General features: G+C 55.1%; 2 protein-coding genes across 3 annotated transcripts; one reads left to right on the forward strand and one right to left on the reverse strand.

The window, feature by feature from the left end:
- Positions 1-1233: 1233 nt before the first annotated feature.
- ENDOG (endonuclease G) lies at positions 1234-4602 on the forward strand. Its single transcript, XM_037037019.1, has 3 exons — positions 1234-2046; positions 3090-3199; positions 4254-4602. Exons 1-3 carry the CDS (start codon positions 1513-1515, stop codon positions 4534-4536), a joined length of 927 nt encoding a protein of 308 aa, XP_036892914.1. The 5' UTR covers positions 1234-1512; the 3' UTR covers positions 4537-4602.
- On the reverse strand, positions 4064-11270 carry SPOUT1 (SPOUT domain containing methyltransferase 1). Of its 2 annotated transcripts, XM_037037016.1 has the most exons (12): positions 11186-11270; positions 10609-10654; positions 10196-10321; positions 8545-8704; positions 8255-8344; positions 8094-8143; positions 7771-7901; positions 6737-6809; positions 6557-6655; positions 5976-6078; positions 5671-5818; positions 4064-4760 (listed from the first exon to the last, which is right to left on the reverse strand). In XM_037037016.1, exons 1-12 carry the CDS (start codon positions 11219-11221, stop codon positions 4692-4694), a joined length of 1131 nt encoding a protein of 376 aa, XP_036892911.1. In that variant the 5' UTR covers positions 11222-11270; the 3' UTR covers positions 4064-4691. The 2 variants fall into 2 exon arrangements, with proteins under 2 accessions (XP_036892911.1, XP_036892910.1); XM_037037015.1 differs by lacking the exon at positions 4064-4760 and having other exon boundaries at positions 4799-5818.
- Between the last annotated feature and the right edge of the window lie 1225 nt (positions 11271-12495).

Raw genomic sequence — 12495 nt, forward strand, 5'->3', positions numbered from 1 at the left:
AGCTGGGTGGGGGAGGGAGTGCAGCCCAGGAGAGAGGTGTTACATCATGGTTTCATGACAGGTTATTTTTTAGATTGAAACACTGTGAGAATTCAAAGACATGTAAATAAAGCCAGCCATTCATACTCCACAAAGCAGAGAAAATCATTGGTTTTAGTCTTTGCAGATGCGATATTCATTACATAATTGTTTATTTTTTTCAAATGGTTGCTTTTATTGTGTTAATTTTTTAAGGCATTGTAGGATTTTTTTTTTTTACCTCAAATACCGGAGATCAGGTCTGCTATTCAAATGAAGTTACAGCTGGACAATTTATGAACCTTAAAGATAGCACCTCTCCATTTTAGTTAGGGTCCACTGCGGATAGTCCAGTCCATGCCCCGAATCTCAGGAAATGTGTAATTGTCTTCTTGGTACACAGTTTTGAGTATTGTCACACCCCCTCACTATCGGTGAGCAGCAAGTTGCTGTTTGACTTTAAAAATATTTATATGATATATACTATTCTCTCTAATATGCTGACAATGTGGGAAACCAGTCTATTAAAGATTTTATTTATTTATAGAGTGAGGGGAAGGGAGGGAGAAAGAGGGAGAAAAAATCAGTGTGCCAGAGATACATGGATGGGTTGCCTCACATGCCCCCAGCCCGGCATCTGTCCAGCCACCTGGCATGTGCCCTGGGAATGGAACCAGCAACCTTCAGTTGGCAGGCTGTCACTCAATCCACTGAGCCACACCAACCAGGACCCTTTTTCTGAGTATTTTTTGTAATATTGTGAGGAAGTTGCTGTTTGAAATACTTGCATTCCCGATTTACTTCCCCAGCTCAGTCCTCTAAGTGGGTTTAAAGATAAACCTTTCTAAGGCTTTTCATATGCACTACCAAGTGGAGCGGTACCAGTTTCTGTTCCAACCAGCAGTTACGATCTGCCGATCTGCCGCCTGCATCCTAGTTCTCACTCAGGGTGTTAGGAAAATCTTGGCCAATCTTCTGTAACTTTCGGCTTATTGTGTAATGGTTAGGATTCTCCGGTGTCTTGTCCTTGTTCCGCCAATGAGGAGCTCCTTCGCTAGGCCCTTGATTAAATGAAGTAGTGATGGAAGCACTTGACCACAGACGCTTAGTGCTCTTAAAGTGGGAGCTCTTTACACAGGCGCAGTAGAGAGCCGGACAGCGGGGATCCGAAAGGAGGCGGGGCGGGGTGGAGCTAGGCCTGGCAGCAGCCAATCACAAGTCAAAACGCTAGTGTCACGCCCCTCACCCGCATTTTAAAGGACAAAGAAAGGGCGTCCAGTTCTGGCTGGTCCTGGGTCCGCTTCTTAGAGGCTTAATCGCTTCTGAGTCTTTGGGAGGGGAAGGGATTTACGTTGTACCTGCCCGCTCTTCCAGCCAGCACCTAACCCCAAACCCCACGCTCAGCAGGCGGGCGCGGCCTCTTTAAAAGCTTCACTGGTCAGAAGGAGGTCGCAGCATTTCCTCGGCGCTGTGGGTCGCCTTCCATTTGCGTAGATGTCGCGCTCCCGAGCCATGCAGGCTCTGCGGGCTGGCCTGACCCTGGCGTTGGGCGCGGGGCTGGGCGTAGCTGCCGAGGACTGGCGGCGACGGCGAGCAGATGCGCGGCCGGCCCCGGGGCTGCTGGGCCGGCTGCCCGTTCTGCCTGTGGCGGCGGCAGCCGAGGTGCCCGCCGTACCTGCCGTACCTGGAGCCTTGGCGAGCGGTGGCCCGGGCGAACTGGCTAAGTACGGTCTGCCCGGGCTGGCGCAGCTCAAGAGCCGCGAGTCGTACGTGCTGTGCTACGACCCGCGCACTCGTGGCGCGCTCTGGGTGGTGGAACAGCTGCGGCCCGAGCGGCTTCGTGGCGATGGCGACCGCCGCTCGTGTGACTTCCGCGAGGATGAGTCGGTGCATGTGTACCACCGCGCCACCAACGCTGACTACCGCGGCAGCGGCTTCGACCGTGGCCACTTGGCCGCTGCCGCCAACCACCGCTGGAGCCAGAAAGCCATGGACGACACGTTCTACCTGACCAACGTTGCACCCCAGGTAGCGCCCTCGGCTAGGCGGCGGAAGGCGAGGCCAGCCCCTCGCCTCTCGGAGCCTCGGTTTGCTTCTCTGCAGAATGGGGAGGCTGCCCAGTGCGCGAGCTGGTCAGGTGCTTACTGATCACACCCCGCACCGCCGTAAGCTGGAGGAATGGAACTCTGGGTCCCCGCTGTGCGATCTGACCCTGAGGGCCCCTGGGCTACGTTTCTTCGTTTGTGAAATGGGGATATTAATGTTACTCACGTACTTTTTGTAGTAGACCCGATGCATATAATAGTACTGAATGCACTGTCTGGCTCATGGCAAGCATTCGATAAATATTAGGTATAATGAGGGAACTGAGGTTCAGAGAGACAAAGTAACTGGCCCAGTGTCACACATTCGGGAAGACTCCGGCAGTCTGTCTAGAGGACCCTGAGCTTTCAGCCATTGTCCTACCCCACCTGCCTTCCTGGATTGTATGGAAAGATACCTGCTGGCAGTCCGCTGTTAGTAGCAAGCTGCCCTACGTCTGGTCCTGATCCCACAAGGGCCTGGCACCCACTGGGCGAAGACTGTTGGGGGGCCCAGGATGAACCCGATGGGGTCTGAGCCTCTGGCCTGACTTCTCTCCCAGCGGAAGTCAGTCCCCTACCTGTTTGACTAGACATTGTACTGAGGACTGGGGCACTCCAGTGTGAAATTGGGAGCAAATTCATGGTCCAAGCTGGGCTCGGCATGTGGTTAAAGGGGCAAAGGGCAGATTGGGAGAGCTGGCTCTCTTCATTGTGGCTCTTCAGCACAAAGAAAGGGCTTTCAGAGTCGGGATGCTAGTCCTTCCATTCTGTGTGGTGGGGGCTAGGGGTGGTTGGTGGCTGGCACCCTCTTGAGCTCCACCCTACAGCCAGTGATCTGAACGAATGACTACTTTCATCCCTTGAGCCAGTTTCTACTGCATGTTTGTCTCCCCAACCCTGCTGGAATCTCCAGTCTTGGAGCCCTGGGTAGCCCCTCTAACAGAGGAGCAAAGGTCCCAGCAGTTTCTCAGTCCTGTCTCCTACTAGGTGCCGCACCTTAACCAGAACGCCTGGAACAACCTGGAGAAGTACAGCCGGAGCTTGACCCGCACCTACCAAAACGTCTATGTCTGCACAGGGCCACTCTTCCTGCCCAGGTAAGGTTAGAACTGGGCACACTGGCACTTCCTACTCATGCCATCCAGGCTCGTCCCAGGCTCTGGGTCAACACTGCCAGGTGTGATCATCTGGTTTCTTAACAACCCTGTCACTCCCTGCCTCAGACTCCTGAGTTCACTCCTGCAGCCAGAGACCTTGAGGGCACCCACCTAGACCGCTCTCCTTTGCCCACGCGCACCAGGCCCTGCACCTGCCCTTGTTCCCCTCTCCTGCGTGGCCTAGGCCACACCCACCCACCCAGCCTGTCCTGCCCAAACAGAAACCCTTTTACCAGGCTCACCCCCTGCCCCCATCTCCTCTGGAGCAACCCTTCTGCACCCTGCCCCTGCCCCTGAGACTTCACTCTCAGGCACAAGGGACAGGGCATCCTCGTGTTTTCTCGCCCACTGAGGACTGGATGAGTGATGACAGGTTGTGGTGCAGCAGCTGGCTCTGGAGTCCCCGGGCTGGAAGGGACCTGGCCCTACCACCTGGTGTGTGTGTGCCGTGGGCACATTCCTCCACACCCCCCACGAAATGGGGTAGTGCCTGTTACCTAGTTCGTGGTTGTTGAGTGACGAAGTAGGATGGTGAATGTCACCATAATAAGGGCTCAAGACACTGGTAAACTTGAATGAGCAGGTGCCTCCTAAGGCCTGCTTTAGTGGAGCACACCCTGCTGAGGGTTAGCCTGGAAGCTACCCCACGGGGCAGTGTCTCGGGCACCTGCTACTCACCTGGCCCCTGAGCTGGTGCTGGAAATCCAGCCACCAGAGTGGAGCCCTGGTGCTGGCCCTCCACAGGGAGAGCCAGGTAGTCACTAGGTGTCTGCACAGACAGATTCGGGTGTTTAGAAGGCAGGATTCTTTCAGCAGCATTTATTGTCACCAACACTCGCTCTGCTTGACACCCAGTGTTGGGTATGAGGACAACAGGGTCAGAGTGAGTGTGCCTTGTGACTGACACAAGTTGGGGGTCAGGTCAAGGAATGCTTCCTGGAGGTGGCAACCTTGGGAGCCCTGAAAGGCCAGGTGTGCCTGGATTTGCCTGCAGGACAGAGGCTGATGGGAAGTCCTATGTGAAGTACCAGGTGATTGGCAAGAACCATGTGGCAGTGCCCACACACTTCTTCAAGGTGTTGATCCTGGAGGCAGCAGGCGGGCAAATCGAACTCCGCTCCTACGTGATGCCCAATGCGCCTGTGGACGAGGCCATCCCGCTGGAGCGCTTCCTGGTGCCCATCGAGAGCATTGAGCGGGCCTCGGGGCTGCTCTTTGTGCCGAATATCCTGGCGCGGGCCAGCAGCCTGAAGGCCATCACTGCAGGCAGCAAGTGAGGGCAGCAGCCCAGCCAGACTGTGAGGGTGTGGGGCTGGGTCACATTAAAGGTGGCTATTTTTGGAGAAAGTCTTGTCTATGTCTGTCCCGGGTGACCCTCAGGAACCCTTGGCTCTCCCACTGCTTCTTCCTAGTCTTGTGTTTGACAGAACCTTCAGCTTTGCTGGGCGCCTGCCTGGGTGAGACCCGGCTGCAGGGCTGCCAGGGAGATGAGAATGGCTTCCTGGAAGAAAAGGACAGCAATGAGCTGGGGCCAGGGAGGCTGGCAGGTACCCTGGCCCCTGATCTGTCTTCCATGCCCGACTGCCCAGCACCCAGCCCCTTGGGGTCTGCTGCCCTCAGCAGGGCCCTGAGGAGGTCAAGGACAGGCCCAGTGTCACCCTGCTGATTTGTCATTGGCTGGCAGAATGCCCTGCCATGGAAGGGTCTCACCTCCCTGCTCCTCCGTCTCCCTTTCTGTAAAATGGGGATGATCATAGTAATATCTGTCTTCTATCGTCAGAGTCAGGGATAGGAAATTCTCAGCACTTGGTATAGCTATTGGAAGGGTGGGAGCTGGGGTTTTTGCTGGGAGGGTGTAGCTAGCAGGCTTGCAGCACCTGGCCCCAGCACGACCCTTGGGGACAAGTAGACTGAGGCAGGCCACCTGTTTAGTCACCATACTTAAAGACTGGTCCCCAGCACAGAGTCCACAGGCATGGTGATCTGTGCTCGGCTCAGAAGCAGGGCCGCAGGTTCTGTGGGTGTGTAGGGCTATGGCTCTCAGGTAGCCGCACCCTGTCCCCTGCAGGGAGGCTGCCCTGTCCACCAGGGTCACACTTGGGAAAGTGGAACACTGATCACACAGCGAAGGAAATGGAGGCCCAGAGCAGAGGTGGGGGAGTCTCCTGCGTCATCCAGCTTGGGAACAGCTGGACGGGCACCAGCACCCAGGACTCTTGACTCCCGGCTCACTTGTACCCTGTCCCGACCACAAGTCTGTGGTGAGAGAGGCCCAGGGGTGAGACAACCATCTCCAGGGAAGGCAGGCCATAGAGAGTTGCAACCCCACCTTGGACAGACCCCGGTCCTGGCTGGTGGCTGAACCTTGAGAATGGCCTGGGGACGGAGGCAGGGAAGGCAGGCTGGCTCACCTCTGTGCGGATGGTGCGGCTCCCCTGGTTGGGGCAGGTGTTCAAATACAGATCGAAGAGAACACTGGGCTCAGCCACCTCCAGGTTGGGATCAGCATCCACTCCAGCTTCCAGCCCCTGGAGGCCCCCGAACACCACAAGAGCGTGCCTGGCACCCACAGGGGGGGACCACTGGCTGCTCATCCAGGCCACACTGAGAGCAACCCTCCTCACACAGTGGGGACCAGTCTCCAGTTCTGCTCCCCACCAGACTGGCCCTCTGCTCTGTTCCTCCTCCCATAGCCTCTGCCCCAGCTTGCACCCACCTGAAGCTGGGAAGCTGGGCAGAGGCCGCATCCGAGCCTCGCTCTGATGTCCCGATAGTCAGGTCATACCCATCCTGGAAGGGGGCTTCAGCAAACACCGCACCTGGGGGTGAAGCCAGCTCGGTAGGGGTCCTGCTTTCCACAGGCCACCCCAGCTGCTTGGCTGTTTATGTGTATACTGTGTGGGGCGGGGTGTGGAGCGGAAGGGAGCTCAGGAAGGGAGCCCCTAGGCCCTCCTCTGTTTCTGGAGAGGCAGGCACTGATCAGGGGGAGGCCACACCCGTGCTAGACTGGGGACGGGTGGGAAGGAGCTTCAAGAACATATACTGTACTTCTGACTTACCCAGCCCTTTTGCCCCCATTCCCACAGCAGATACTAATCGATCGTGATACAATACTTTCCCTCAGAAGTCTTTAAGGGCATCCAGGCCAAGCACTCAAGGAGACCACAGCCTGGAGCAGCAAAGGCAGCTGCCCAAGGACACAGAGCAAGGGCTCTGGTCTGACTTGGGTCCAGCAGGGCTCTGTGCAGCCTGCCACACGGGAGGAAGGGGGTTCAGAGGAGGAAGCTCTGTCCTTACTAAGGCAGGAGGCCAGTCGAACTGTGTAGCCCCAGTAGAGACCAGCTTTGGTGCGAGGGTCTTGAGATGACACGACTTTTCCACGGTAGGTCTTGCTTTCTGGAGGGGGAGTAGAGAGGCTGTGAAGATGGGGTGAAGGGACAAGGAGGTGGAAGGAGGTGGCTCTGAGCCCTCAGATACCTGGGAGCTGCTTCTGGGTCAGCCGCACAGTCACCCGAAGTCCAGGTTCCAAGTTCTTGTCGATCTGCACCTCCTAGGGGGAAGCCAGAAGTGGGTGCCATTCCCCCACAGGACCAGCAGAGGTCACTACTCTCCCAGTGGTGGGGGAATCTGTGGCTGGCAAGAGATTTAAGGGATCCAGGCAGGTCAACCTTTGCCCCCACACCTGGGCCAGACTTGCTCACAAGACAACATTCCTGCAAAGTGGCTGTCCCAGACACTGGTCATCAATGACTGCTCTGGGCCTAGCAGAGTTGGAAGTAAATGTCGTGAGTAGACAAAATCCAGTTTTCTACACTTTGGTGCCTGTGCCACTTCTAGCCATAGGAAGTGGAGTGGATCTCAGCCTCTCTGAGGCTCAGTTTCCTCATCTTTCAAATGAAAACATGCCATGAACAGCAGCTGTTGTTACACGGCACAGGGCCTGGTGTGCAGTAAATGCTAACTGCGTGGGAGCGGCGATGGACACCCGGCGAAGTCTGCCCGTGCCAATTCTGAACTCGGTAGGGCGGGCCCTTTCTCTTTCGTAGGGTTCTAATGCTTTTCTCTGTTCATCCGTTTCTGGGTCGTCCTGGTCTGCCTTTAACCAGTTATTTCTGGTCTGCTCTTTTGAGGGGAGAGGCCCCACATATTTACATGTCTCCACCTCTGACTAAGACTTGAGAGCAAACAGGCAGCAAACGAACGCTCTGCGTCACATGGGGCAGCCCCAGGGTGACTCTGAACTTGTGTCTGCAGAGTTTTGTTTTGCTTGTAGTACAAGGACCAGTTTCCGTTGATCTGCTTTTTTTTTAAGAAAACAACAAAAGTAAATTCACTCCTGGCTTTATCCACTGAGCCCCAATTTAAGTACTTCTCTGGCCCAGATGAGCATCAGTGGGGCGCTGGTGGGCAGAGATGCTTGGGTCCCAGGCCCCCCACTCCTACGCCCTGCCTGCCCTCCATCCCCAGGCTGCGTCTGGGAAGCGTGGTTTGACCCCCACTCCAATTCCCACCTTCCGCATGCCACAGTTCACAAAGGAGCCTCGGCCTGGCCGGGTGGGCCGGTCCACCACGACGCCCTCTCGGAACTCAGACTCCTCATCCTGGCGCACGTGGTGTGGGCTGTCCAAGGGGTTCAGCAGCCCTGTGGGGGGGAGGGGCCGGGAGTCTGGGCAGTGCAAAAGCACATGGTAGTGTAGCAGGGAGCCCTGGCCCAAGGTTAAGCTCTGTCACAGGCCTGCTGTGCCTGGGCCTGTTTTCCCCACAGTGCAGCAATTTCTCAGGGTCTGGGGATGATCTATGGGAAACGGGGGTAAGACCCCCCCCCAAGTCTTACCTGCAAACTGTAGATCCTGGTGCTTGGGAAAGAATGCCTTTCTTAGGTACCTAGTAAAGGACACGGATCTCAGGAAGTTCCCAGGGAGGCCACCTCCTGCCTGACCTGCCCCTCGACCTCCCCGCCCTCATGCTCAGGAAGTCTGTCCTTCACCCTCTTACTGTGGACACTCCAGGTACTGCAGAATCCGGGCCAGCTGCACACATGCCTGCCCCTTCTTGCCTACTCCCCGGAATTCCCCTTCCACAGTCCTAGAGAGAGAAAGATAGGGCTCAGGGGCCTACTGTGTTCCCTTCCAGAGCTCGCCTACCCAATCTGACCTCTGAGTGGGCCCTGCTTTGCAACTCCACCCATCAGGGTTACCATGGGGGCATTTCAGGCAGAGTTTTCAGCCCACGCAAGCCCAGGCCCCCCCTTCTCCGAGCCCCAGCACCCCCCGGGCACCCCTCACTTGGCATCTTGGCCCTTTTCATCAAACACCACGATCTCATCCACACGGAAGATGGCACAAGCTCTGGCAATCTGGCCAGCCAGGTAGGTGCGAAGCTCGGGCGACTGTGCGTTGTCAAGAATGGAGCCAGGCAAGGCCACGCTCAGAGTGTAGGGCCGTCCTGGGCAAGGAAGGGGTGTTCCTGGTCAGTCTGAGCAGCCAGGCCCATGCTCTCCCCTCCTTCCTCTGTCCCCAAGGCCCAGGGTTAGAAAATCTTCCAACGGGGAGGCATTTTGAGTTTACTAAAATAGATCCAACTCCCTTGCCAGGCCTCAATCTCCTCAAGAGGAAAACAGACTCAGTGTTCTGTAAGGCTCCCATGAGCAGGGTGGACCACTGGGCAAGGCTGGAGAGTGGTTAGAGGCACTAGCCTCAGTTTCCATTCTGCCTTCACCCATTACTGTCTCAGTTCTCCAGCTGTCCAGATGGGGATAATAATGACAGCTATTATCTATTATTAGTGTCTTTTACATGTCTTTTACATCTACCCAATAACCCTAGGAAACTACAGTCACCAAGAGGTGGGGAACCTGCAGCCCAGGGGTCAAATACGTGGCCCAAGGTCACACCAAAGGCAGAACAGCTGAGATGTGGACTCAGGCCATCTGGCTCCAGAAGGACAACCACACCCCCTCTCTGAGTCGTCCAGAGGGAGCCACAGGAGACAACACCCGTAAAGGGCTTCCCTGGTGCCTGAAACCGCGACATGCTTAGTTGCTGTCCCCACTGTCACCATCATTACTGGTAACCACTAGGCATACAGGGTATGACAGGGCCGCCCGACACTCCGCGCTTCAGGTCTGGCTGGAGGAAAAGCTAGTTTGTTAGGGCAGATCCACATGCATGAATTGAGAACACAGTGCGAGGTGGGAAAAACCAAGTTCAGAAGCACATGGATAAAGTGATCTCACTTTTAAAAAACTGTGTCTCTACATCTTTCCACGTGTATTTAAGTGCGTATACATAACATAGCGTAGAGAAACTTTCGCTGCAGTGTTTGCTGGCTTTTTCCTTTACTCTCTTTATAGTTTTCTGTATTGTTTGGGTGTTTTTGTTTTAAGCACGGATAATTTAATGAGAAAACAAGAGCACTCAACCCTGGCTGGTGTAGCTCAGTGGACTGAGCGCAGGCTGTGAACCACAGGGTGGAAGGTCCGATTCCCAGTCAGGGCACACGCCTGGGTTGCAGGCCAGGTCCCCAGAAGGGGGCGCCTGAGAGGCCACTGCACATTGATGCTTCTCTCCCTCTTTCTCCCTTCCCCTTTCTCTAAGGATAAATAAATAAAATCTTTTTTTAAAAAGAGAACTCAAAGTAATTAAATTAAAATGCAATTAAAACACAGAAAGTGCTCAATAAAAAAATTAACTATCATTACAATGATGAGGTTCTGGAGGCATAAAGTTATATGTGATGCTTACCATCCTCAGGCTTGAACCCACCTGAGTAGGAAGTTAGGGCTCAGTTTTCTGGGCCTCTCTGCTTCTCTGGGCCTCAGTTTTTTCATCTAGACAAGATGTCTAGGCCCACTGGTCTCTAAGGTTCCTTCCAGATACCATGCGCTCTGCCCCACCCAGGACCCCGTCTGCTCACCCTGGTCCTCCCTCTGCTCACCCTGGTCCTCCCTCTGAGTAGCTGCCTCCTCCTCCTGCTGGCGCTTTGCTTCTTCCTCCTGCACCCGTTGCCGCTCCAGTTTTTTCGTCAGCTTAAGATCCTTCCACTTCTTCTTCTCCTCTTTCTCTGGGTAAGAAGACATCCCAAGTGGCGGAGATGAGAGGGACTTGGAGGGAGAGGGTCTTGGCGCAGTCTGGGAGGCAATGCCCTCTCAGTAAGGTCAGGGTTCCCACTCAGGTCAGGCCAGCCCGGGAGCCTCCCGGGGTTTCTGAGCCCTTCCTTCCATCCTGGTGCTATGAGACCCACAGGGGGCAAATCTGGTGGCTTTCCCCAAAGTTTAATTGTGCGCTGCTGCAGTGGCCCGAGGAAGGGTGAGCAGAGACACTTCTCGTAACCCCTAGCCTCTTACTTACTCTGTTGCTTCCATTTTCGCCACTCGACCCTTTGGCCGTGTTCACCCTAGAGGAACAGGAAGAGGCATAGGAGTGAGGCCGAATGGTCACATTCGAGAGGCGGCCCCACTTGCTGCTGAGAATCCACACACAATGCTGCCCCAAGAGAGTATCAGGAGGTCAGGGACTCGCTGTATCCCAGTGCCTGGGACCAGGCCTGGCACACAGTAAGCACTCAATAAATTGCTGAATGAGTTCCCACTGGAGAGAAGAGGAGACTGAAGCTCAGGTAGTAGTTAGAAGAAATATGCCACCAAAATGCTCGGGATTGAGAGGAGAGTCCCATCTCCTGAGTCCAGGCCCCCCACAAGGGGGGGTTGGACAATGGGTCACCGGACGGTGTCCCGGCTCTGACTCAGGCCCGGGCTCCCACCTCTAGTTCTTATCCTGGCAGAGGCGCGCGCAGCCACACGCCTGCTACACCTTAGGACTTCCGGCCTCGGATCAGCGACAAGCAGGCAGCGGGAGACACATCCCGGCCCAGCCGCGGGCCCCCACCCCATGTTCTGCCCCAGGAGTCCTACCTCCAGCCACCTACCGGGCCGCAGGGCCGCTTCCTCCCGCGCTCCGCCATGTTCGCCACACGCTGTCGGTCACGCCCTGCCAATCATACTCATTCCTTCCGGCCACACCTCCCCCTAGTCGTCCAATCGGAGAGGCAATGGCGCGAGGGGGTGTGTCCTAGGCTCCGAGAGAGCCGGAAAGAAGCCCAGGGTCTTACTTCCAATTGGGGAAGCGCTCGCGTAAAGGTTGGAGGTCCTCGCCGCCCGCCGCTGTCCAGGTAGGCAGTTCGTGTGCTGTCCTGGGCCCCTGGATCACTCGAGCCGCCCTCCGGCGCTCCGGTCGAGCGCGACACTGAAACCTCAGCTTAGTTTTATACGTGGGGACTCTCTGGCCTAGAACTTGAGTGTGATTCAAAGCTGGAAATTACCTGGGAGATCATTTAATCCAAGTCTTTTATAGATTCATTCATTTACTCATTTTTAAAAAGATTTTATTTTTAGAGAGGGGAAACGAGGGAGAGAGGGAGAGAAACATCAGTGTATGGTTGCCTCTTGCATGCCCCTTACTGGAGCCCTGGCCCACAACCCAGGCATGTGCCCTGACTGGGAATCAAACCAGCGACCTTTTGGTTTGCAGGCCTGCACTCAATCCACTGATCCACATCAGCTAGGGCCATTTACTCTCTTTTAACTAATAGACTTTATTTTTTAGAAATTTAGTTTTACTGAAAGTCGAGCACATAGTACAGAGTTCCCATTTACCTTTATCCCCTGGTTAACATCTTGCCTTAGTGTGTGCATTTGTTAGGGTCAATGACCAAATATTGATGCATTATTATTAAGTTCACTGTTCACGTTAGGGTTCACTTTGTGTTGTGCAATCCATGGGTTTTGACAAATGCGTAATGTCGTAAACCTGCCATTGCAGTAGCGTAAAGAATGGTTTCACTGCCCGAAAACCCTTTGTGCTCTACCTACCTCCTCCCAGGGGCAGCAGTCCCCAGGAGAAGTATGAGGGGAAGCGGTGGAGCAGCCAGGTGCCTCCATACTTACTTCCCCATGACCATGACTGCCGCTGCCCGCAGCAGCAAGGGTGGTCGCGAGGTGAGGTGAGGGACTTAAAAGAATGGAGAGGACCATAAGCTCTGCTGGCAAATGGCAACTTTATTCAAGGAACTGCTGGCTTATATGCAGAACTGCAGTGGCCTGAGAACAATGTTGTTTTACAAAAGTTTGTACACTCCCGAAAGCTATCAAGAGGGCAAGATGTTCTCATATCCTGAGAACATTAGCCCAAAGATAACAGTGTCCTCATGACTATCACTTTCTTGGAACATGACGCATA

This window comes from Sturnira hondurensis, unplaced genomic scaffold (genome assembly GCF_014824575.4).
Source record: "Sturnira hondurensis isolate 20B ecotype Veracruz unplaced genomic scaffold, ASM1482457v3 Scaffold0022908, whole genome shotgun sequence".
NCBI lineage: Eukaryota > Metazoa > Chordata > Mammalia > Chiroptera > Phyllostomidae > Sturnira > Sturnira hondurensis.